We start from the raw sequence: 24,692 nt of genomic DNA, 5'->3' as shown, positions 1-24,692 counted from the left end.
CAGTGAGTTCATTTAAAGATGTGGTGTCGGGGTTGAAGCTAAATTAGAGCCGAGAGTCGAGAGATGTAAATGTGCTATTAGCTCTAACTAGAGCAGGGTGAGGTTGTGGTGACCCCGGCGTATGTAATATGATTTGTTATGGTATTCAAATCAATATTAATGTTCTGAGTGAGAAAATGGATTAGGGTGAGGGTACAGGTTAGGTAACTGCTCTGATAACAATATTAATAAAAAGGAAACGTACAGCATGATTAGATAAAAACCAAACTGAAAGCCATTAGTTATCACACTGGACTGTTATCGCGAGTGAATTTTAATACGGCAGGTGTGCGGATGAAATATGAATATGGATGACCTCCATATTATTAAATGGTTTCATCTAAATGAAACACCTTGAATCTCAAGCATATTAAGTTCCGGCTTTGGAGTTTGATGTAACTAGTTTTCAGGCACAGAGAAGTGTTGTCCCGGAGTGACACGCTTGTAACACTGAGCTCAGGAGGGGAGAGAGATGAGGGCCTGGTCATTTTTTGGTGTCGGTGTGTGTGTGTGTGTGTGTGTAGCGACTCCTGAATTGCACCACACAGAGAACAATCGAATCAAATTCAATATGAATTTCCACTGAGTCACCCTCTGCCACCCTCAATTAAAATGTGCCATCAGATCTCTGGCAGTGTGGACGAGAAGCGGTGATAAGACGCTGTAATATTATTCCAGCTGCACACAGGAAAAAAACAAAACAAGATGTAGGTTACGTGTGAGCCGTCAGCTTACATCACACACAAAGCCATGGTTACATTACAGTGGTATAATGGGGCTGTGTGCTGAATTGAAGCAAGACAATGTCCTTCAATATATGAAACCACAGCTGAACAGCGATCAGGGGACAGACAGCGCAAGATATGAACTCAGCCAAATTACATCTAGTGCACACCTAGATTTATGGTCCCAATTCTTTCCATATAAATGCAGATATTTGCAAACATATTTGTGCATAATCCAGATAGAAAAGGGCTAACTTTTTGCTATTCGTGCTCAGAAAATATCTATATCCACCTCCATCTCTTTGATAGTTTAATTGTTCTCCCCTTTGCCAAAAACAACAGTCATGCTCTTCTTCATTCCAGAAATCTGTTTGGGTGCCACCATCTTTCCTAATTTTCCTCTCCATGAGAAACCACTTAACTAGAACAGAAAGTTGAATACATTAAATAAAAATGTGAAATTTGTTGTTGTCTGCAAGACGTGGCACGTTATGAAAAGCGTGTCATTGCATAGAAAAAAGAATGTATGAAAATGTCCCCTCAATAAAAGCATGAAAATGTTAGAGGACTTTGATTTTGATAAAACACTAAAACATGTTCTTACACCCAACTTTTTAAATACATCAACTATGACACTCGACATACTTATCTAGCATCAGAATTGCACTTTACTCTGGCTCCTCAGCCAAGTTAGTAATAATATATAACGTCTGATTTTAAAAATGAAAGTTTATTACGACCAAAACTACTCAGTTCGGTTCAGGAACGTTTAATAAACTAACTACATAATTTAAGGACGAAGAGAATGTGGAATGAAAAAGTCACCATTCAGTCATGAGTCACCATTTAAATGAAAAAAAAAAAAAAAGGTGGTAATGTGTTATTTCAGTTATATTTCACCTGCTGCATGAATTTACTGTTTTCTTCACATAGATAAAAACATTTCCAACGTAAATGTTTTATACTGTCCTAACCTTCAAGTCAAGAAGGAACACAGAAGAAAAACATAAATCCAGCGTGTCGTGGTAAAAATACTTCATTACCAGTTCTATAAATGGTTACATAGCGAAAAAAAATAAATAATGCACCGAACGACTCTATTTTCAAAGCACAATAGAAGAATGTCACAGTCACACGGATGTCACAACACGACCACAGTGTTCCTGAAATATGATGTCAAATCTTGTAGCCTTGCTTGTGATTGAAAAGACCTGCGGATAGGGCAAACCCTGTCATTCCTGACAGGGTTTAAAAATACAATAATTGTAAAAAAAAAACAAAAAAGGAGTTCAATATGTCCCTCTGTGTGCAGACCATTCTTCTACCTTAACCATTGTGTACTGGTGAGTTTGTGCATCGGGATCTAGAATAAAATTCTTCGGTGTTGCACAACAGCAGAGGGCGGAGACCCCGACACTGACGAGGGTCCATCAAGGTCTGAAGGTGTGAAAGTCACTTTTTCTCTTGTTTCGTCGTGGCTGCCACCAGCGATTTGTCAGCTGTAAACTGGATGTGCAGATTTGTTTTCTTTTTACATTCTGATTGTTTGAATTATTCAGCAGTTCACTGTCTTGGCTTTTGTTGACCTCTGTTGTAAAATGTCACTTTCCTCTTTCCGTGCCAAGATCTTTGGTGTTAGGACAGATGTTTAATTTGTTATGCTTCGCTGTTATTTAATGTCCATCTGTCTCTTTAGATATAAAACAACCGTGCTGCTTCTCCTCTGTGGCCATATGAGGGAGAAGCAGCTAAAAACAAAAGCCAAAATTTAGATTAAAACAATAAATGAGTGACTCGATAGAACATTTTTTTTTAAGAAAGCCATACAATGCATCAAAAAATTATATTAGAAGTAAGGCAGGCAGAATGAAACGGGACAAGAATGTATACTTTAGTTTTAATTAGATTCTGTATTTCTTTACCTTTGCAATAATCCTCATACTGTTTGACTTTCCCATCAAATTTCCTATTATGTATCCATTTTATTCTATTTTGGCAGTTTCAATCCTCCATATTATACACTTGCTTGTAATGAAATGTTACTATAATAAATATAACTGTAGGTTCTTTGACAACATTGAGCGCAATGAACAGTGATTAATGAGACGGAGCACTTCCTCAAATAAAACATAAAGTTATTTAATTAGCAGGCTATTTGTTTAGCATGTATTGGCTAGCTAGTTTTCCGCAGTGTACCGATCCAACATACAGCAAACATTCCTTCAATGCTAATTTAAAAAAAAAAAAGAATATGATGGCAGATTGTTGCAAATCAACTTTAATTTTATTCAATGCATTTCTAGTTCATTGTCTTGCGATGTGATGTGACGGCAAGCCTGTAGAGGTACATTTCCAAACTCACCTACAACCGGCTGTGACACCTATATACACTTCCTCAGGACCACTAACTTGATTATTGAGATATCAAAGAGGATATTAAGGCTCGAGCAGTCGTACGTTTTGGGACGTGCACACTTCCTGCGTGCTTGGTCTCTTCCGCCCAAAAGTAGTCCTCCTTTGCAGATATTTGGATCATCCGGCTTCACGAATTGCTCCTTTAAAGCTTTAAAGCTGCCATCTCAGATGCTACATCAACATGTGCCTACTGTCTACGGTTGACCAAATATTCAACAAACACAAGATGCATAAACATTTTGTCATCTTCTCACTCGGGGGTGGAATATGTCACTCATGTTCATTCACATTCCACAGTCACACGGTGGATTTCATTGGGATGCACCTAATCTGAAATGCTTTGGGGACGTGGTAGATTTGTTGGAAATGCCTCAGGACTTTCTTTTATTCTTCTTAAATAAATTCAAGATGTGAACTTGTGTATTAAATGTCAATGTGTTACTTGATTTGTTCTGAGCTCAAGCTTTTAAGGGTGTAGATCTTATTTGTAAGTTTGTGATGGGGGGCCAACAATATTTACTTCGACCCTCAATCACTCAAAAACAAGAGAAAGAATAGACGGAACATTCGCAGAATGTCCCTTTTATAAAGTAAAGCTTAGGCATGGGAAAGCGCTACACTGACAGCTCGAACTGCAAATGCTTCAGTAAAAGAAATGATCTGTTTTCTCAGCTTGAAGGCTGCAGTCCACTGTACTGTGGATCGTGTCACATGATAGTATCTGACAGTCTCGCCAGGATTTCAGCTGCTTCACCGTGTGACTAATATCTGAGGGTTCAAAAATAAACGAGTGTGTAAACTAAAAAAGACGGTACAGGGAAACACGGATGATGTGAGCAGCTGACATCTTCACCCTTCAAAACTAAAAACCATTAAAAAAAAAAAAAAACTGACATCAATCAGACTTTCCAAAAAAAAATGTAGTCTACTGACTGATAATAATAACAACACGAGCAAGAATACAAATGCCACGACGACAAAAACAACAGACGTCCTCTAAGACCAAAATCCTCTACAAAGAAGTTTATCTGTGCTAGCTGCTCTAGGTCAGGTTCATGAAAAACTTGATGACTCTTGATCCAATGGGTCACTCGGTTCTTCCAGCAATCGAATAAGGAGGAATTACAGTAGAAAAAAATAAAGATACAATTAGAATCGTCCCGTGGAAAAAAAAAAACGTCCTTCAAAAAGGTATTTCAGAGACCCTCATTACCCACAATGCTAAGTTTTTTCCTCTCCTCTCACAGAGTACTTGTGCTTTGTAAAATCCTCTGGTCGCTTCTTTTCTTTTCTTTTTTTGTTTTGTTACTGTTTCCATGTGTCCGAACTGTTTTTCAGAGAGTTTTTAACCACGTCAGCTTTGAATTGGTAGAACAAAAATTTAAATTGTTTTCAGTTTTTTCACTCTGATTAGTCAGTTTCAGGATGACAAATCAGTTGGTCGAGGTGCTTGCTCCAGGTGGACAAAAAAAAAAAAAAAGAAAAGCCGCTGTACTGGAGCCGTCTTCTAGTTGGTGCAGGTGTTGATGTTCTTGCCATCAGCGGCGTCCTCCACCAGCGCTAAGTGGTAATCAGTGGAGAGTGTGAAGTGGGACACGCAGCCCACCAAGCCGCCGACGTATTGTCTGTTGGTGTGAAGAGCGATCTCTTTCATGCCGCCTTCAAGGGGGAGAGAAGACAGAGACATGAGAGAGGAGAGAATATAGAACATTATTGTTGGATCTGCAGTACATACGCAGCACTTTATCGGGAAATATGACTTGTGAGCTCCACCTACCAACGTATAACGGTCCATTGATGTTGAGTTGCCTCATCTTTCCAGGTGACCTGCCTGTTTTTGCTCCATAGTCGTCCACCGTCAGCTTCCCTGACTGTCCGTCCCTGAAGAGGATGAGTGATCATGGTTAAACTCACGAGCAAACTCTTCAAAGATTATCCAACTATCAAACAATCTGTCTGTCTGTCTCTTCCTCAAATATCTCCAGAACCTTTCATCCGATCTGCCAGTGTTGTGTTTACAGCTTGTTCTTCTGCCCCCAGGTGGATGAAGAGATGAAGCTTTACAGCAACATCATGAAACTAATTTCAACCTAAAACAGCACCTTCACAATCATCTTTACTGTAATGGGTCGATCAGTGTCTCCATCTCAACCACTCCACCCCCCAATTTTTGATCATCTCTGTATTACGTAACGTCCGTCGGTGAGCAGGTTACACCACAGACAGCACCAGCTAATCACTGATTTTGGTGAAACTGGATTTAATTTCATTCTAATTTCCTCTGGTTTTCCCTCTGATGTCCTCCAGCTGCCCTGCCCTCAATCTTCTGTGATTTACACAGTTTCCTGTTTATCACAGTAGACTTGACCTGCCAGACGGAGGAGGTTTTCAGGTCTGGGGCCAGAATGTGCACCAGACCTGCAGACCAGAACGCTGACCGAGGAGGCTAACAAGAGGAAAAAGCTGCAGTGACCGAGCAAGAGGCTGCATGACAGACATTGTTACATAGTGATATTAGCTGGCTCGCTAAGTTATGTGTCTTGTGTTGCTGCACCAGCTTGATGTTTTGCTTTATTGGTCACATTGTTAACTTTCTTGTTTTGATCGTGAGTCGTTACAGTTTTGGGTCTCCTTTTATTTTTTTTCCTCATGGATTTTCTGGGCTTTTGTGATTTTCTTTTGCTCCTTTTCGCTCCTGTGTTCTTGTGCTCTTTTGATACATCCCACCCCGGTCTTGCATCAGCCTCATCAGCCCTGCCTTGTCTCCTTCCCTGCTCTTTTGTTTCCTCCACTCATTACCTTCACCTGTGTTTCTCCGCCTCAATCCACCTGAACCTCATTACCCCATTAGTTAGCCATTAGCTCGGTCTTTGTTGAGTTGTAAGTCGCGTTTTTGCTCCTTTGCTTGGTGTTACTGTTCTGAGTGGTGTGAAGTGCTTATGCAAACACTGACTTGCCACCTGGCAATAAGTGTCTGAGCATGCATGTTTACTTCAATACATACTTTTACAAGATGTAAAAATTGTGCAGAGTTTGGTTTGTAGTTAGCATATATCGTCACATTACATCTGACAAGTTGTTACAGAAACCTGGGATGTGTGTTTAATGGTTGTGTGTGTGTGTGTGTGGTGCAAAAATCAAGTGAGAGCGAAACATAGCCACAGGTGAGTTGTGATCACCACAGTGGATTTTTCTGTTTCACAGGATTCTTTTTTGTAATAAAGAGAATTTGTAGAGCTCACCTCACAGCTTTGACTCGGTGCCACTTCCCATCGGTAAAGGTCCCGTTGACGGCGATGTTAGCCGGACCGCTGCCCAGGTTATAACTAGAGACAACATGGGAAGACACGCAGCGAGGTTAGCAACAAAGGGTTCAGCGGGTTCACATTTATAAAGTGCTCCTCAGTTAAATCCTGCTTCTTTTCAAGGTGACGCTCGAGACTTTGGATCTTTTTTTAGTTCTGCCTCTCCTGGCTGCTCAGCTTTCCCTGCACCTTTTATAGGATCAGCATCCCTCTGCATCATCTTCATCCCCTTCTTGCACTACTACTGTCTTCCCTCTTTAAATCTGCCTTTTTCTCCCTTTCACCTGTTCCTTTGAAAAGCAGGGGAAGATCATCCGTGTGACAAAATGGACTTTCACAAGAAACTTGTCTTGATATCACAGATATTCTAGCGAGAATGATGAGCTCACATGACATGTTTTTAAACAGATACCTGAAGATTAGTGCACCATCCTGAAGCCCCATAGACAGGAAGTCACTGTTGGGTCTCATTGGACTGTCTCCTCGCCACAGCAACAGGCCGTCCTTGGCTGTGCTCTTGAAACGCATGAAGAGACTGGTCCTGGACCCGGACACCCTGAGGACAGCAACACGTTTTCACATGTATTACAAGTGCGACTGAAACAAGGACTAAACAACACGTCTAAAGGAGGAGTTGCAACCAAACATATCATGTGATGAAGCCAAAATATACTTTTCTAGCACCGACCTTTTCAGGATGTCTCTGTTGTCATATGTCAGGTAACTCCGGCCAATGAACTGCGGGATCTCTATGGCCTCTGTCACAGCTGGGCGGGAAGAGAAAACATTGTGTTTACATCCTATCATCACCAGGTGGCAGCATCAGCATGTTTCTCCTGACTCAGACTGAGCAAGAAGAGTAGACTGACTCTCAGAGGAGAAATATAATACTGTCTGAGGGAAGAGAAGTAGCTTGTGCTTTGAAAAAATGATGTTGTGTTAAGACCATTTTGAGGTGCGAGAAGAAAACTTACTGTTCAAGCAGTAATTCCCACACTCTGCTCAGTGAAAGCGGTAAAAACAGAGAAGGCATGGATAGGCTTAAAGGATTATGTTGTCCAATATATAATGTTACATGGCATTACATGATAGCAGATAAAAAAAAAAAAACTAAACACATTTAATCCCAGAGAAGAGAAAATATCATGCTGCACGGTTAAAGCCATATATCACACAAATGAAAAACATTTTGTTGACTGCAACCTTGAAGTTTTTGTATTTTTCAGTCTTATTATAAAAACAAAACATTTCTAGATGCCAAAAGATCATGACAGCAGCCCCAAGACATACCATACGATGAGCAGTTTGTAATCCACAGACAGTGTTGTATCTTTCATCTACACGTTTTAATGTCTGATGATCACAATGCAACACTAAGAGGCCGTTCACATTTGGTTTTACAAACCGGTCTGAGTGATCCGATCACAAGCGTGCGTTCACGTCTGGCAGTAAATTTGCCTCAAAATCTTTCTTGACTGACCGCTTGTCATCTGGTATCAATTCTGCACTACATCGCTGGAACAAACACATACAATGCTTTTTTCACACAAAAAGAAATATCCTCATGTATAACATTATAAAATTAGTAAGCCCGAACATTTAAAAATGTGTTGTAGACTGCATTCACTACATTTACACACTTTCTCCTGACACAGCAGGTCTTTGAATTTAGCATTTTTTAAAAGGAGTTTGGTGACTTTCTCCAAAGCCAACAAAAAAAGTAGCCAGTATTAGTTACTCTTTTCTGTATTTGTCAAATTTGTCATATTTACCATCAATGTGTTATATTCCTTAATCAATTTGGTGTAAATGATGACATCAGTTGAAAAAGTGTTGGAGGTAAGAGGCACTTAAAACATGGAGGCAGACAGCACGCACAAAAAGACAAACCAACACTTTTAACAAGGACATAAATATCTTAATGTATTGTATTTATTGCCGAATTAACAAGAAGACACCACTGATTTAGAGTTTGCTGTAGCTGTTTCACAAAGTGTGTTAGGTTTCTCCTCATGATGCAACAACTCTTCAAATCTCCAAATTTTTTAAGGAGTCTGGGATATTGCCCTTACTAGTTCAATGGTTAGTGGTGCTGTGATCTGGTCACTTAGGACGCATGTTGAAGCCAAATGTGAACAGGACATTAGTTATGTTAATAGATGACCTGGTGCTTTACTACTACAGTGCCCCACTTGCAAAAAAGACCCCGAACATATTGTGTGACTGTGCCAAGACATAATCAGTTCTGTAACAGAAACAGAAATTCATTTGTTGCTGACCTTTCTGGCAGTGCCTCCCATCGTACCCTAGGGGGCAGTCACACTCATAACTATCCCACTTTGGCCTGCAGGTCCCTCCATTGGCACAGGGACTTTCCACACACGGGTGTGCTGAATTCGCCACATTGACTCCACTGGCGGAGCTGGATGTTATTGGCATGGTGCGGTCATTGAGTATCAGCTGAGGAGGTGAAAATATAAGAAACAGACGGAGACGAGGAGGAAGAGGAGACGAGAGGAGGTGTGAAGATGCAAGCAGGCAGCTGATAACTCTGAAGATGAATGTGTGCATCCTGCTTTTTGATTCAAATTGATTCAAAGTATTTTGAATGAGTTCAAGTATTAACAGATCAACAAACTCTGTCTGTTAATGTTTAAATACAGGTGAGAGGTTTCTGCGTGTTGGGATTGTAATACCTTCTGAACAATTCCAGTGAAGGGCTTTATCACTCCTGCCGTCTTCTTGGTTTTATCATATTCTGGCACTCCACCGACATAAAGAGGTGAGCTGCAGTTGATCTGAGTGAAAGCTCCCTGAAGAGTAAAAATAAAGGTAAAAAATATAATAAGACACAAGTCAATCAGGCAATAGACATTTTTTCAGTTACATGTTGCATTGACCTTCTGCTGAATGTTTAAATCACCTCATTCTTCAATTATTACTTGCACAGCCTGCAGAATTTAATCATTTGCAAAGGTTCAGTTGGTGAGTTTGTCGTGAAGTTTTTCTGCCCCCTTGTGGCCACAAAACCACATCATGCATCTTTAAGCAAATTACCTCAGCGATTCCTTCTATCGGCCTCTGGTTGTCCACCTGCAGGATCCCACTCTTAGCCGTGCGGGACACCCTCAGCTCATGCCACGCGTCCAGACTGATCTGCTCTTCACTCCTGTAGCGCAGATTATCACAGTCAATACAGGCCATGTAGTAAACTGACAGAGAAGCTGATGAGAGTGCATCTCTTTAGTACCTTATTGTAGCTCCTCCAGAGCCACAGTCAAATCTGAACTCTACGTATCTGTCCACCAGGCTGATAGCCAGGAAGTCTCCGCTGCCGGCGTCATCACTGTACAGCAGGGTCCCGTCGGGCATGAGCGGCCGAAATGTCAGCTCAAACTCCATAAAGGACAGATAACTCTGAGAGATCTGAGGCCACTGGATGACGGCATACGAGAACGCAGTTTCATTAAAGAGAGGCGAGGACAGTGAGAAACCTGGAGAGTCGGAGAAAGGAAGGAAGGCATTAAGATTTGAGAAAAGGCATTAAGATGAAAAAAAGAAGGAAAATGGAGAAGGTGAGGAGGAGAAAAAGAAAGTGGTGGGTTTTGCCATCGTCAAATTGCCTCTATATGAGACACCTAGAATCATCTCAGCCAATTTTCTACACACTTAACAGCATTTTCCTTTAAAGATCTGTGTGGCAATCTATGAAAGCCACCCAGTGAGAAGAAACCACAAAGGAACCTGCCGTCGAACGCTAACAGCGGTACAAAAGACACGTGTTGCCTTTTTTTTTTAGCGTGATTTGTGACTCACTCTCTTCACAAAGCGTTCCCCTGAAGCCGAGCGGGCAGAGGCAGATGAAGCCGTCGGCACGGTTTGCGAAGCAGCCACCGCCGTTGGCACAGCTGACCAGGTCACACACGTTGTCGCTGCACTCGCCTGGCACGCAGCAGTAAAACAGGAGATTAAAGTACTTAATATATAAAAAGTAAGAGAAGCTGTCAAACATTCAAGGTTAAAAGACAGCCATTTGAAAAGGTAATGTAAGCCATGGAAGTCAATACACTGACAGACAGCCTGACAGGCAATTTTGCGCCAGTCAGGCCAATTTTCACCTTTTCTTATATCTCGGGCTCTTAGTGCTTTTAGAAAATCCTGTTCTGCAAAATCCTACTTTGAGGAGTAATTTGCCAAAAGAGGCTGCTTCCAGCTTCATCGACAAATTGGCTAAAATACAATTATTAAAAGGCAATTTCATCATCATGTCAAAAAATGGATCTAGAGTGATGTTTTTTTTTTTTCGTTTTCTTCTTTTTATATGAAGACATCTGTATGTCTTTTTATGTTTATGGTTGCAACTGTCATTTGTATTTAATCGCGAGATGAACACTGTCGTGCTGGTTTGCCATTATTTTTTTTTCAAGGAGACATATGTTAAATTTGAGATCCATAATGTCATTTCAGGTCACTCCTCAAACAGGTTTTTATGCTTTCATGCTTTAAAGTGAAACTCTCGCCAAAATGCAACCTAGGCTTTTTTTGGGAATGTCTATGAGTCAAACCTTCGTGTAAAAGCACAATTACGATGAAAGACGCACTTTTAAGATTGACCATCTTTTCGTTTTCAGCTCAAACTCATTTTCAGTGGGAGTGCATGGGGCACATTTACTCTAGCATCAAAATTGATATTTTTTAAAACACTAAACTCTGTGTACACAAACAATGTTCTCAACGCTCGTGCTCATGTGTAGAGACCCTGGTGATACTACGAGAAAAGTTTCATGTTGTGTCGAGTCTTCTTAGTGTTTTAAAAGTAGAGATTTCGATGCTTGCGTAAAAAAGTGCCCCATGCACTCCCACTGAAAATGAGTTTGAGCCGAAAACAAAAACACAGTAAATCTTCAAAGTGCCTCTTTTGTTGGAGAGAGGAGCTTCTGTTTTTAACTTTAAAGATCTTTTACATGCACAAATACATAAAATAAGGAAAAAAAAACAAAAAAAAGCATTAGTCTCCTTTAAATAAAGTGTAATAACTGTAGCAGGGCAATAAATAAAACAGTCATCCAAATGTAAAATAGCACTCACACACGTATTTTATGCTTCCTCACCTATGTCAGCTCCGCTCAGAGCTCTGCCCAGAGGCCAGGGTCTGATGTCTGTGGCCTTGTTGTTGATGGTGAGACTCTGAATGCAACCGATGAAGCCACGATTCGCCCCTGTTGCCCTGACCAGCCAGTAAGCGCTTGGGGATCCGCCCACATACAGCGGGGAACGGAAAGTGATCTTAGTGTACTGACCCTGTAAGAGTGAGCAGAATACAGAGTACATTACCTGAAGGGGAATAATGTAAACACTGACACACAGAGACAGAGATCATCGATAGTGTGTTGTGTTTGAAACCTCGATCTTATCACCTGCACAGCAGACACATGTGTTGTTGTTACCTGTGAGCGTCCAGATATGGGTGTGTCGTTGTCCATACGCAGCCAGCCGCTCATGCCGTCTCTGAAGACGGTGACTGTGTGCCACTGACCAACCACGATACGACTCTCGCTGACTATCTGAGCTGCTCCTGTACCACAGTTAAACCTGAGGGACGACACGTGGCACATCCAGGTGTTACACACTGCATGCTGGAAATGAAAAACTGATGTAAAAATCATATGCACCTTTTGACCTCCCTTAAATTCCTCGCTGATTGTCTTCACATTTCACACCATGTATCCACTTGTTCTAGCGTCTGGCTGGTGATTGTGGCAACACCATTAAATCCAATTGAACTCTGTGGTAATACTGGCTATATCATGATGTCACAGTAAAGTCGACCTTTGACCTTTTGGATATAAAATGTACTCACATAAAACATGTTTTGTGAGGTGACACTGAGAAGAAATTCCCTCAAATGGTTATAAATCGAGTTATCACATTCACGAGAATGGGACGCTACGAGGTCTCAGTGACATTGACCTTTGACCTTTGACCAACAAAATCTTAGCACTACATCCTGGAGTCAGAGAGGACGTTTGTTCCAAATTTGAGGAAATCCCCTGCAGGTTTTCGTCACAGGAAGAGGACGGACTGACAGACAGCCTCGGCGTGGAGGCATAAATATAGGTATGTATGTAACATACATCCACTGTGTGTTTACATCAGCCATCAGTGTTGCCATTCCATCCCCATTCAAGTGGTTTCCTAAAGCGGCTTTTCAGTTTTCCTCTTTGATTTCCTCTTTCGAAGAAATCATTTTTCAGCATTGAAATGAACATGAAACTCTTTGTTTCCGCCAAAACAAAAACCTTTTCAATCAAGTCTCTTTTGACCCAAGTGTGCGACTACAAACACAATTCTAAAGTTTTGTCAGCCGCTTTTATCCACCAGCCACACATCTGAGAATCTGAACTGATAGGCGAGTCACTGTTTTCTTCACCTGTAGTGCAGCTTGCCTCGCACCAGAGCCACAGAGGTAAAGTCTCCACGGCCGTGTTCGTTTTCTCCGCAGTAGAGCAACAAGCCGTCCTCCGAGTCCGCCTGCAGCACAGAGAAACTGTTTCAAAGCTCTTTCCACCTTTTTGAAAGCCAAACATCAGCGTGACAACAAGAAATCCCCGTAGTGGTTTACCTTGAACTCCAGAGTGACCTGAAATGTCTGGTAAGAGTTCTTCAAGGGTTCAAATGTCATGTGAGAGTGGCCATAGAACCTGGGAAAGTTCACAGCCACCACTGAAGAAGAAACAAAGGACACAATGAGTGAAAAATTCATTTGTGCATACAAAAAGTAAAAATGTCAGCACCACGCTTCAACTGAAGCGCTCACGTGCTTCTCTCACCCTCGGAGCAGGTGTCCCCTCTCCGCCCGAGGTTACAGTGGCAGCGGGAGCCTCCGCCTTCGTAATCGCTGAGACAGAAGCTGTCAGGGGGGCACACGGTGTCGTCGCAGGTCAGGTCGTACACACGAGGTACCTTGCCTTTCCAGGGGGACATGGTCGGCGTGGTGGTGGTGGTGGGCAAAGTGGGGCTAAGGTGGAGCAGAAGAAGAAGACAGATGAGGAAGTTTAGTCCGTGATTTAGCCAATATGTGCGTGTCACTGTTGTAATGTACGTGTTGTATTCACGGTTCCATCCTCAGATTATTTTGAAGACAAGATAACTTGATGTAGGCCTGAGTTCAAAGGGGAAGTGAACATGGTTTTCCTGATCTCTTATTTTACAGAAAGAGTCAGATTGAACAGCAAAAAGCAAAATGTTCACCAAAACCCAACAGCACAGTCATTAGGCCCTCCCTGTATTCCCACAGAGATGTGGGCAAAACAGCAATCCAGAAGTAAAAGAGTGAGAGGGACAGCATTAAGAAACATTATTGTGTGGTGTCACTGAACTCGTAAATACAATACAAGCTAAAAGTCCCGTACTGATTTAGAATTAAAGCAACATTATGTAGGAATTGGCATTATGAGCAATTTGGAGAAATCAGGATCAGTCAGGATCAGCATCACAAGCCCAGTTGCTGATAAAACAGTTGCATCTCATCAAGGAAAGTGGATTCCCTCAGTAAAACAGGTACATCTCACCTGGTGGTGCTCAGTGGGGCAGCGGTCGTGGTGCTTCGCTCTGAGGTGATCGCGAAAATCAGATCTGTGAAGTCCTGGAAGATGGACGAGGTGGTGGTGGTGGAGGAGGAGGAAGCCGGAGGGGCGGTGACGTTGGGAGGAGCGATGGTGTTCATGCGGTACACGACATTTCGACCAGACGGCGGACCGGACCGTGAACGGAGCTGAGACTTCCTGTTGTCCTGATTGATACCTGGGAATGGCTTCAACTAGAAAGAGGAAGAAGAAAGGAGAGAAAAAGAATGAGAGGCAGTATATTGTTCTTGTGTGTTCAGTTAATGTTGACTGACGAGATTAAATTCACCTAAAACGTTTATGTGTTGACGTGGTGTCTAGAAACTCACCTCCTCAATGAAGATGTCATAATCAGAGTCATCAACGTCGAAGCCGTCTTCATCTTTGATCCTTGAATCTGTGATGTAACGTCCATAATCACCACTGCCGACCTCTGATGCACCTGTTCCAAGTGTCAAGAAAGATACAGGATGGTTATAACTTACTTTGTAAAATATATAATTCATTACTGACAGCTGATGGCTGCCATGAAAAGGTTGATGGGTCAAATACAGACGGTCAAACGATGAAATACAAGTCAATGTTTGATAAAAATGCAAACAACAAGAAATGGGAATGACGCTGTGAATAATCTGTTAATATAATTACCGTCTCAATTTCACTGAGTTGAGGTCCTTCCTGAATTTCTATCTGAATTTTCCTTTTTGAATGAACTGCTCCATTAAGCTCATGAGCGATATAGTCATCTTTAGACATTTATATATTCGCTTTTACAATTTATATTAATCTGTTAGTTGTAATCTAATCATCCCATGAAACCATTTTGTGGTTCATAATTTTCAGGTGTCTACTAGAAAATGATCACAAGCTTTAAAACAAAATAAAAATGAGCACCTGTCTCTTTAAGACAGGCCCTCTCTGCTCTTATTGGTCAGCTCACACAGGCCTGAGCAGACACGCCCACCTCTTCTGCAACCAAGCCTGTGCTGGGGGGCGTGGCTTAGGGTGGTGACTCAATGGTTGAAGACAGTGACATCACAACCCTGCAGCTGGTTTACAGGCCAATAGATAAAGAAATCTCATTTTCTGTTTTATTGGACCTTGAAAAGGAAATGGACTTTAACATGAAAGTGGCGTCTGGCGCAGGTGGTCCCTTGTTTTCTAGTCCCAAAATCAAACTGTCTACTAGATTTTATACAAAAGTTGATATTTGCAGCAACATTTCACAAAAAAATTAGTGATGACATTGAAAATGGCTCCAACAATGAACAAAAGTTGCAAAGATGGAAATGAATGGAGCGGTGGCTGTGCCGTGGTTACGATCATGCAATAACAAACACTTCACTGACGATGGATTGATGATCACAGGACATTAAATAACTGTAAGATCCTCCAGCCCAGCGGATCTACCTGTTAGTCTGTACCCGGGCCGCTGCAGCGAGTACTGAAACGTGTCTCCTCGATAACGAACGTCAGCTCGTAACGTACAAAGACAAAGCCAGACAGTGAATAATACATCATCTTTGTTTAGCTGACTGCAGCTGCAAGACTGCTAATCATTTCACCAACATCCTTCATGATCTAATTCTATACAATAGGAAAAAAAAACAACAACAGGACAATGTGTGTTAAATGTAAGACATCCTCTGACATCCACTCTACCTTGAGAAAACTTAATCTCAGCTTACATAACAACCTCCCCTCCCTCCTCTCCCCTCACCTTTCCAACTCCCCACACTGGAAGTTCACCATGCTGTTACATTTCATAGACATCTTATACAAAACAAATAGCCGTCTAATTCATCAATCAATCAAACATTCCACAGAAACTTGACTATTAAGCCAGAATGCATGTCAAGATTTAAAGTTCAATTTAGCAGCGCAGCCTAATGACATTAAAGGAGGAGGAGGGGGGGATGCCCAAAAAAAGCCCTCAGCAAACTAATCTTCTGTTGTGTAACAATCCCCCTCGGTGAATACCACTCTGTTTCCAACCGCTATAAACACACACACACACACACACACACACACACACACACACACACACACACACACGAATGGTCACAGAGAGAGCAATGAGAAAAGTGTGTCAGTCAATCAAGCGCCCACCCCCACTGTTCACTCAAGCAGCGGTGCTTTGTGTGTGTGTGTGCGTGTGTGTGTGTGTGTGTGTGTGTGTGCATCAGGGGTGTGGATGGGCAGAGAAGGGGTCTGGCATCCCGTCCCTAATCCTGTCTGATGAGACTCGAGCGTAACCCGCTTTTATCCCCTGCTTTACAAACCACGCTTCTCCACGTCTCTTCATTTCCGTCCGTCTGTCCGTCTGTGACCGTCTGACCGCCTCGTTTTGATCTCGTGTCTCGAAACTTTCATTGACATTTTTGTTTTTTTTCTTCCGGGCAACTTCTCTTCTAACATCATCTCTCTCGATGTCTGACCCTTCTTAGCTTAGTCTCTCCGACTCAAGGCTTAAAACAGTCGACGAACGGTTTGGCGGCTAACGTGGTGTGTAAAGCAGAAGCCTCCTGCGTCCACGTGGCTTTTGAGAGCCGGCAGTGAGGTCTGTGGGTCAGAGGGGAAAAAAGCCTGGATAATGTGATTGTGTTTACGTGACTGTTTGATTTCAGTAGTCACATGTAATCACAGTCCTAAAGCCTGACACAAATCTCTACACGAACTGTTTGAATGTCATAGCCAGTGATCCATTAAGACATTGCTGCATGCATGTATGTGTTTATATGTGGCACACACCTGTGTGAATGTGTGTGTGCTTTAATATCAATCAGTCCTGGTCGCCCCCCTCCCCCGCCACGTACCACTACATCAAAAATAATAAAGTAAATGACTCTGTTGCTCCAGGCGGGAAACAAACCGACTCACTGCCAGGTGTTGTCCTACACTATGCAAATGCTGAGAGAGGCAAACATGTTTCTGTGCCACAATAAATCCCCCTTTTATTCTATTTGTTTTCACCTGTTTTTTTAACCCAAAGAGATGAAATATTTTAAGAAATTTATCTAAATGACTGAATTTCTGAATATGAAATAGTGGATTTACATGTTATGACACTTAAACATAGCAAAATGATGCTCCATCTTAAACTAAAATTGATTCAAATCAATTTAAGATCCAGGGGTTTTAAAGACTTGGATTGACATGGATTTTGTTTTTCGGGCTTTTTCAAAATGTGTTTTTTTAAAAAGTCCCCATCTACAGCAGTTGTTTGGGAGAATGCCGCAACACTTTCGCTGTGAAGCTCCAGAAACATTCTGTGGAATATGAAACTTCACCCCACTTCCCATCAGCATGACAGTGAGCAGATAATAAATATATTTCCATTTTGGGGTGAACTTTTTCTTTAACATTATTCTTTAAAGCTCCATCGGCATGGGGAAGAGAAAATAATGATGGAAGTTTAATGCTCGTCTTCACGTGTCTGTTGCATCTATAAACTTTGCCTCTGCTGTAAAACTTTGTTGCTGATTGCTGTGTGAAAAACATCTGCAAAGTAAAGCTGGGATTTTAAAAACAGTGCAGGGGAACACAACGAATGTTTCATTGTAATGAAAACTTTGGTGATGCGGAAAGTAATCACAGCCTGTTTGGTTCCGTGTGGGCGTTTTTGTGGAAAAACTGATCTCAAACTGATTTTGTTTTGAAAATGTGGTTGAAATCAGACTAACAAGGAAGCGGAGACTGTAAGCTGTTTCTTGGCTGTCACTCGCTGGCTGAGGGTTCAGCGTTGTGTCCTTACCTAGAGTGCGCACGGGGTTGTTGATGTGGCTGGGTGGGCTAGCTCCGTGTGCGTTGACCGCTCTGATGACAAACTGGTACTCCGTTTCTGGCAACAGCCCCTTCAGAACCATGGAGTTGGACTCTATGGGCTCGCGGATATACGTCCACTCCGTGTCCATCTCCGGCCTGTGAAAGACAAAAGAAGCTTAATCTGGCTTTTCCACTTGTGATATTTCACAAAAACACGAGGGTCTACGGGTGTTTCTGTGCAACAAAAATCACTCATTCTAAAAACATCTTCAGAGTCATTGTTTTGATATGTTGTGACATGTTTTTGTGAGGTAAATTTAAAAATCCTGATGCGATCTTTCACTTTCACGAGCTGGAAGGAAAAAAAAACGTCGCACAACTTTTCACACAAAACAATCTGATCGTTGATTGAGATGTTTTTCTCCCCCCTCATTACTATTTTTAATCTTAAAAGCATTATATTCTCCTTTAATCAGAGCGCCGGTTTGAACAAAGAAAGTAAAGTTTAAAAAAATCAGAGCGATGAACTTCTGAACTGTGTTTTTTTTTTTCTATCCATCATCTCCAGCTTCCATGTCGAGCTGCCACATTCGTGCGCCGAGTCTGAGCGCCTGGAGCCTCAGCTATCTGTTGAATGGGGTCATCTTCCCCACCACTCAATGTCTCTCTTCAGCGAGACCTCTTTTGATGTAAGCGGAGAAAGATTTGCCTCTGAGACGGCCCTATTGTGTGGGAAAAATGCCCTCGCATGCAAAAACAGACCCTGATTCATGTCTACTCTGTCACAGCAATTGACAGTTTCTCTGCCTTCTGTCTTGCTCTCTTTACTCAGTCTGTCAGTGTTAAATCTGCACCATGAAACCAACACTTTGCTCAATTTAGATCTTTTTCTTTTTTTTTTTTTTCACTTAAATCATTAGGGGAATTTCTAAAAATCTGCCATTTTTTTTTTTATTTGTGTCTGGCAAACCCTCAGACGACGACTCCAGGGTAAGATTCCTTTCTGGAAGGTCGCCGCCTGAGGACTCGTCTAGACACGGGAGGTCCTTCGCTCGTGTGTTAGGCTGGACACGGCCAAGACAGAAAGTGACATTCATTCTTCCTCGTGTTGGAACACAACTGGCTACACTCACGACAAAATTCCCTGTGAAAGAGAGCTGTGTGCATTATGTGTGCATTAGAGTGATAGAGTGAGTCTTCTTCAGGAAGCTGTCGCTCAGGACGGAGAGTAGATCGTCCACTAATCGTAAGAGTGGATGTGTCCTGTAGGTGTCCTTTACTTAAAGCCCTGAAACTGCTCCACATGACTGTTCCATCAGCGTACGGCCGAATGGCTAAGCATAGAAGAAAATAATTTACATTCCTATGGAGACTCTGCATGGCAGCCTTTGCAATCAGTGTGTGACTGCATCTGTTAATGGATGCCTTGTAAAGCACTTTGAGTGGTCAGACTAGAAAAACATTATTTAAACAGTTCACCATTTACTGCGGTGACGGGTCAGTGATAAGTGGGCCTGAATGTGCAGCCTTATACATCCATTAACGCACTCCCATAAAAGTTAGGTGAGAGCTGTAGCTCCAACCTATTCACAAAGCAAAAATCATCAGCCCTCGTGATTTTACTTGTGACAGCATGAATGCTCCACCTGTTGGATTCCAGTATTCTCCTTAAACGTCTTGAATAACGGCTTTAATGGTTTAGAAGCCCCAGAAGTCACTGCACCTGTCCAACATGTGATTTTAGCACCTAAGTCCTCGAAAAATGTTAAATGTTTCAGCTTTTTCACAGATTAAACAAACAAGAAAGTCTTCATTATTTCGCTTTGGAGGTGCTGGTGGGCAGATTTCTGGAGCTAAGCGAGTTGGTTCCCTCTGATTCCAGCCTTTGTGCTAAGATAAGCTAACCGGCTGTTAGCGCCGTATTTACCATGCAAACATTAGGGTAGTATTGATCTTCTCCTCTAACTGCCATTGACTGTGAAAATAAGGGTAATTCCACACTAATCGACAGGATAAAATGTCGCAGTTGGCATTCATATCACAGGTTTATGACCCGTCTTTCATAAGAGGCGATGGAGGGACAACAAGGCTAGCCAGACACCACAGTTCAAGACAAGCCAAAACACAATCTTTTCCTAATCCTAAGCCAAAGTTTGTAGAACCTATAACCTAAACATTGCGTACATTTATACCAGCACTTCAAACTATTGTTTAAGATACCATTATTCAATAAGTTACACCACTCTAATCACATCATTTTTGGACATTCAGTATCTTTAACAACCAGTGAAATGTTGACTAGAATTCGAGCTTGATCAGAGTTTAGCCTCAAACAACATTTCTGCAATGATGTACACAGCATATGTTCTGTGTGGTTATAAATAGAATTGAAGCAGTTTTTTTTTTCTTTTAGCATAAAGGTTTCTGAGTTGTCCTCTTCCCTGCCTGTGGTTTTCAGTCAGTCCTGCTCCTTTTCTCCATGACGTACACATTTCCTGCTGCTCTCCGCCTCCTTAAGGCCTGTATAATGGCTGGTTTCATGGTAATACAGGATGTGTGCAACATGTGTGTAATTGCGTCTGTGCACTTAGGTACACACCGGTAAAATGCGTGACTGTGTATTAGCAGGAGCAGGGAAGCTGATGAATCAATTATGACTAACCTGATGTAGGCCACCAGGAAGTGAAGGACAGGTGAGCTTCCCTCGCTCTCTCCTTGCTGCCATGACAACGCCAGCTCTGTGTCAGACACAGCCATGACAACCGGCTGAGTCGGGGGGGACGGGGGCATGCACATTTCTGACGGCCAAGACGGAAACGCAAGTGAGGGGAAAGAAATATTTAAAAGAAAACATCATCAGCTTTTCAGTAGATTCCTACGAGCTCTCACCATGTGAAGCGGTGCTGATGTCTCGGGGCATGCTGGGTCTGCCCTCTCCTGCCCAACCATACGCTCCAACACTCACTCTGTACTTTGTGTTCACCTTTAGGTTGGCGATGTCCACATCCTAGACAACATCAGTGGGGGGGTGTAAGTGGTGATAGAGATGTATATTGAAATACGTGCGGGATAAGATAGAGTGATAGAATATTGAGAAAAAAGACGAGAGGCAAGAATATGAGGAAGAGAAGTAAGTCATATTCAGCTATAAATGTCAAAAGCGATTCGATGGCAGTGACAGGGTGTAATTTAGTAAAAAAAAAAAAGAAAAAGAAGACTTGGATGGAACTCACAAAGCTTGCTTGTCCGTCGAATTGCCCCTGTGAGAAAAAGAGAGCAGAGGCATCCGTAAATGTTTGTGCCACAGCGAGATCAAAACGTACAGACATACATGAGTCATGTTGTTTTACGTCTTAATAGACAGTGAGAATGTCTTTTTTGAAGACTTGTTATTCGATGGTAGTGGATTTAACAGACACAAAACCAGGAATCATATGGATGGACACACAAATATTAAGTCCTAAACATAAACTATCGAGTGTGGAGGGTGAAGTTACGATGCTCACAGCCTGAGGAGAGACGCTGCCCTGTAGTCATGTAGGCAGATACTTCTGTATCTCTAACCAGACGGCAGCAGGGTGGTGAGCAGACTGTGGCTGGAGTTTGTATGCCTGTAAGTTTCCTTTGCAGCCACCTTAACAATACCACTGAACCTCGCTGGGCACCAGTGATGGCAGAGGTGAAAAAGATTAAAGCTGCGTGCTTTGGGGCACCAGAGCGCAGGATGTTGTGATATATTTATAGTGAAGAGACAGCACTTTATCATGTTTTATCTACCACAAGAGGAATCCAAGAGGGCACTAACTGATGTATCAACATTATATCGTTATGCTCAAATGACATGTTTATGACTTGATTTCATATTTAGGGCTGCCAAGAGAGTGATCGCAGTTCCAGGCTGCATTTCAGCATTTGTAAGTGTGACATTTAAGGAGACCGCGCTACAATTTCCAGCCATCGTTGTGGCTTGTGTGTGTGTTTTTAGGACTAAAACACAACATCGTCACAACAACAAATTGAAACTTGATCATTATGGAACTGGAAGCTGCAACACAAGGAGATGTCAGATTTCAACATATCTGTGCTAAATGCTGAAAAGAACTTGGCGTGGGACTTTTGCGTTCTGAAGTTTCCTTAGATAATAAAGCCATTTCTAACGAAAAATCAATACAGCCAACAATCAGCTGTATTGAGCAGTAGATTGTTCTCTCTGCACCACCTGAAAACACAATTAACCATCTGTTGTTTTAATTGGATACAGGGATAAATCATATTCACCATAATAATGCACATCACCTCACTTGGTGCAAATGTGTGACTCATCAGTGTGTTTTTTTTAAAAAGTTTCTGGACAACAGTGGAGCTGTATATGGGACCGAGAGATAAAATGCATCAGGCTTTGGCTACACAGGCAACACTTGTTAGTAGGATTAATTCGCTGCTGGTTTAAGTCTTTCTGTGGGATTTGTGACAATAAAAAAAACAAAACAAAACATAGAATATTACTGGCCTTATCTCCTGAATGTTTTTTTTTGTTTTTGGTTTATTTGTTTTTCAGGGAGTAACGCTGCTTTAGAAGCGTGTGTTTTTCTGGACGCTGCGAGAGAGATTTAGTTTGCCACCACCACACTGTCAAAACTGGAAGTTGGAGGTAGATCAAAGTTTTGAAGATGATTATATTGGACTTTTTTTTTTTTTTTTTCCCCAAAAGCGCGTTCAAATACGATATCAAAGTGTCGGGGTATAAAAGCAGCGCAGTTAAAAGTCAGTGTACTCACAGTGGTCAGCATGTCCAGGCTGAGAGGCACCTCCATCAAAGAGGCTGCACCCACGGGACGGCCGCTCTTCATCTCCGTATAGAAAACCTGAAAACATAACACGCAAACACAAACACACACTGATGTGAAGAGTCAGATCCTGCCGGTAAAGTCAAACCTATTTTGGCAGCGTCGGGTTTGGTAGGCATTCATACATGTTATGTTTGTTTATGTTGGATGAAAGCACCTTTTTTTTTTTTTTCTTTCCTCTCTTACGTTATGAATGTAAACACGGATTAATGAGGAAGAAATACTACGAGGAAATGGGATTATGTATGAACCTCCAGAGTGACTGGCCATAATGAACGCACATGTTTATCTGTGAGTCGTGGGGAAGCTAGGTAGCTGACTAATCCTCTTAGTGCAGACATATGGTCAAAAGCAGAGCACACACAGTCATGCTGATCCACATTTTGTTAATGGTCGACTCAAAACAAACACAAGAGCAGAAGGAAGGAGGACAGAAGGAAGGAGGACAGAAGGAAGGAGGACAGAAGGAAGGAGGACAGAAGGAAACTGGGCATCAAATGTTACCAAAAAAAAGTAAAAAAGTTCAACATAAGAGAGAACAAACAAGGTGAAGACGCTGTAAAGTTTTGTCAGAATAAAATAAACACAACACACAAAACCTAGAGTAAAAACACAATATTGCAAATATCTCAATTTGTCAGCCTTTTGTTCCAAAACAAATCCTCCTTTATTCTTGAATCACAGCTTACCAAGACTAAAGCAAAAAAATAAATAAATAAAACACATTGACAGGACACTAAATAATTTGTGGCCACATCTTTCAGAGCCGTATTGCCCCTCGCAAAACCATAAATTCGGCAGCGACAGAGTTCCATCAAAACACCAGATATTTCAAATTATCAATCTCGCCCTCAAGGACAGGGAGTTTAACAGGCACTTTAAAAGCATGGACAGACGTCAGCGGCTTCGCAAAAGCTACGGGCATCCACTCAGAAAAAAAAAAAAAAAACAGAGGAAATTTGATTTACGGCCCATCTGAGAAGTCGCTTCTTTTATGTTGGCCGGGTTGAAAACCTCTTCTTGAAAGGAGAGTGTAGGTGGGTGTTTTTTTTTCGATCGCCAAAGCTGAACGGCTGAATTAAGCTCAAGACTTTATCCATATGAAAAGTGTTGCATCAGACTTGCTTTAAACTTCTGTGCACCAACAACGGCCGAGTACCATCATCATCGACTGTATAGAAAACTGGAGGGAGTGGGAGATGTATGTACCTGTTGAGATGAAACTCATTACACACAAAATGTCCTTGGAAGGTCTCGTTTTTGAACAACTGTCGAGTTGCACGTGTCAGCTCACCAACTTTTTACTTGAAAATACCAGCGGTGAAAAAGCCGACTGGCTCTGAGAAGCTAAAGAAGAAACAAATGAGCCACCAGCTGATTGGAATAAACTCCCAGCGAGTTCGTCTGAGGTGGAAACACTGTGTGACTGCAGTAACAACACAGCTGCTGTCTGGATGGAGAGCGGCAGACTTTCAAATAGGAAACTGTTAAAAATATATTCAGCAACTAAAACTAAGTCCACTTCCTTGTTAGGTGGCGATCTCTAAAGCTCCGATCAGCCTCTGATGCATAAGGACGTCACTTGGGTGAGTTCAATAGATTTAATCTACCTTGTATCCAGTGATGGTGCTCACGTGGCGCCGGGGCATCTTCCATCGCACGCTGAAGGCGGTGCAGTTGACCGTGTCCAGCTGGATGTCTAACGGAGGACTCAGACGATCTAGTTTACACAAACACATAGAAAAGAAAAAAAAGACACAAGTGAGGAGCACAGAAGATACACAATGGGGAAAATGTGAGTGTCAGTGCGTTAGGTAGTGGAGATCAAGACCAATATCTGCCTGGCTGATGATTTGATTTTTTTTTTTTTTGTCTGATAAACTAAATAATTATATAAATGTGGTATTTTGGCTCTGAAGCAGCCCTCATCTCTTGTTCTGTCACTCAACATCCTGCTCAACGCACCATCTG

General features: G+C 42.0%; 1 protein-coding gene and 1 long non-coding RNA gene across 3 annotated transcripts; one reads left to right on the top strand and one right to left on the bottom strand.

The window, feature by feature from the left end:
* Window positions 1-3,021: 3,021 nt before the first annotated feature.
* LOC119020329 (pikachurin) lies at window positions 3,022-24,435 on the bottom strand. Its single transcript, XM_037099599.1, has 23 exons — window positions 24,332-24,435; window positions 22,653-22,739; window positions 21,108-21,134; window positions 20,764-20,881; window positions 20,537-20,672; window positions 17,864-18,030; window positions 14,439-14,551; window positions 14,056-14,303; window positions 13,315-13,502; window positions 13,107-13,207; window positions 12,915-13,015; window positions 11,932-12,076; window positions 11,596-11,785; window positions 10,301-10,426; window positions 9,735-9,978; window positions 9,542-9,653; window positions 9,181-9,297; window positions 8,764-8,944; window positions 7,173-7,251; window positions 6,897-7,040; window positions 6,422-6,505; window positions 4,957-5,060; window positions 3,022-4,838 (listed from the first exon to the last, which is right to left on the bottom strand). Exons 1-23 carry the CDS (start codon window positions 24,368-24,370, stop codon window positions 4,687-4,689), a joined length of 3,003 nt encoding a protein of 1,000 aa, XP_036955494.1. The 5' UTR covers window positions 24,371-24,435; the 3' UTR covers window positions 3,022-4,686.
* LOC119020330 lies at window positions 5,852-7,176 on the top strand. 2 transcript variants are annotated; one of them, XR_005075288.1, is made up of 3 exons: window positions 5,852-6,059; window positions 6,384-6,536; window positions 6,893-7,176. It is a non-coding gene; the product is annotated as an uncharacterized LOC119020330 (long non-coding RNA). The 2 variants fall into 2 exon arrangements; XR_005075287.1 differs by having other exon boundaries at window positions 5,852-6,343; window positions 6,461-6,536.
* Window positions 24,436-24,692: the final 257 nt, after the last annotated feature.

This window comes from Acanthopagrus latus, chromosome 5 (genome assembly GCF_904848185.1).
Source record: "Acanthopagrus latus isolate v.2019 chromosome 5, fAcaLat1.1, whole genome shotgun sequence".
Lineage (NCBI taxonomy): Eukaryota > Metazoa > Chordata > Actinopteri > Spariformes > Sparidae > Acanthopagrus > Acanthopagrus latus.
Note: the sequence above shows the minus strand (reverse complement) of the source record. Positions and strands in the feature narration are given on the sequence as shown.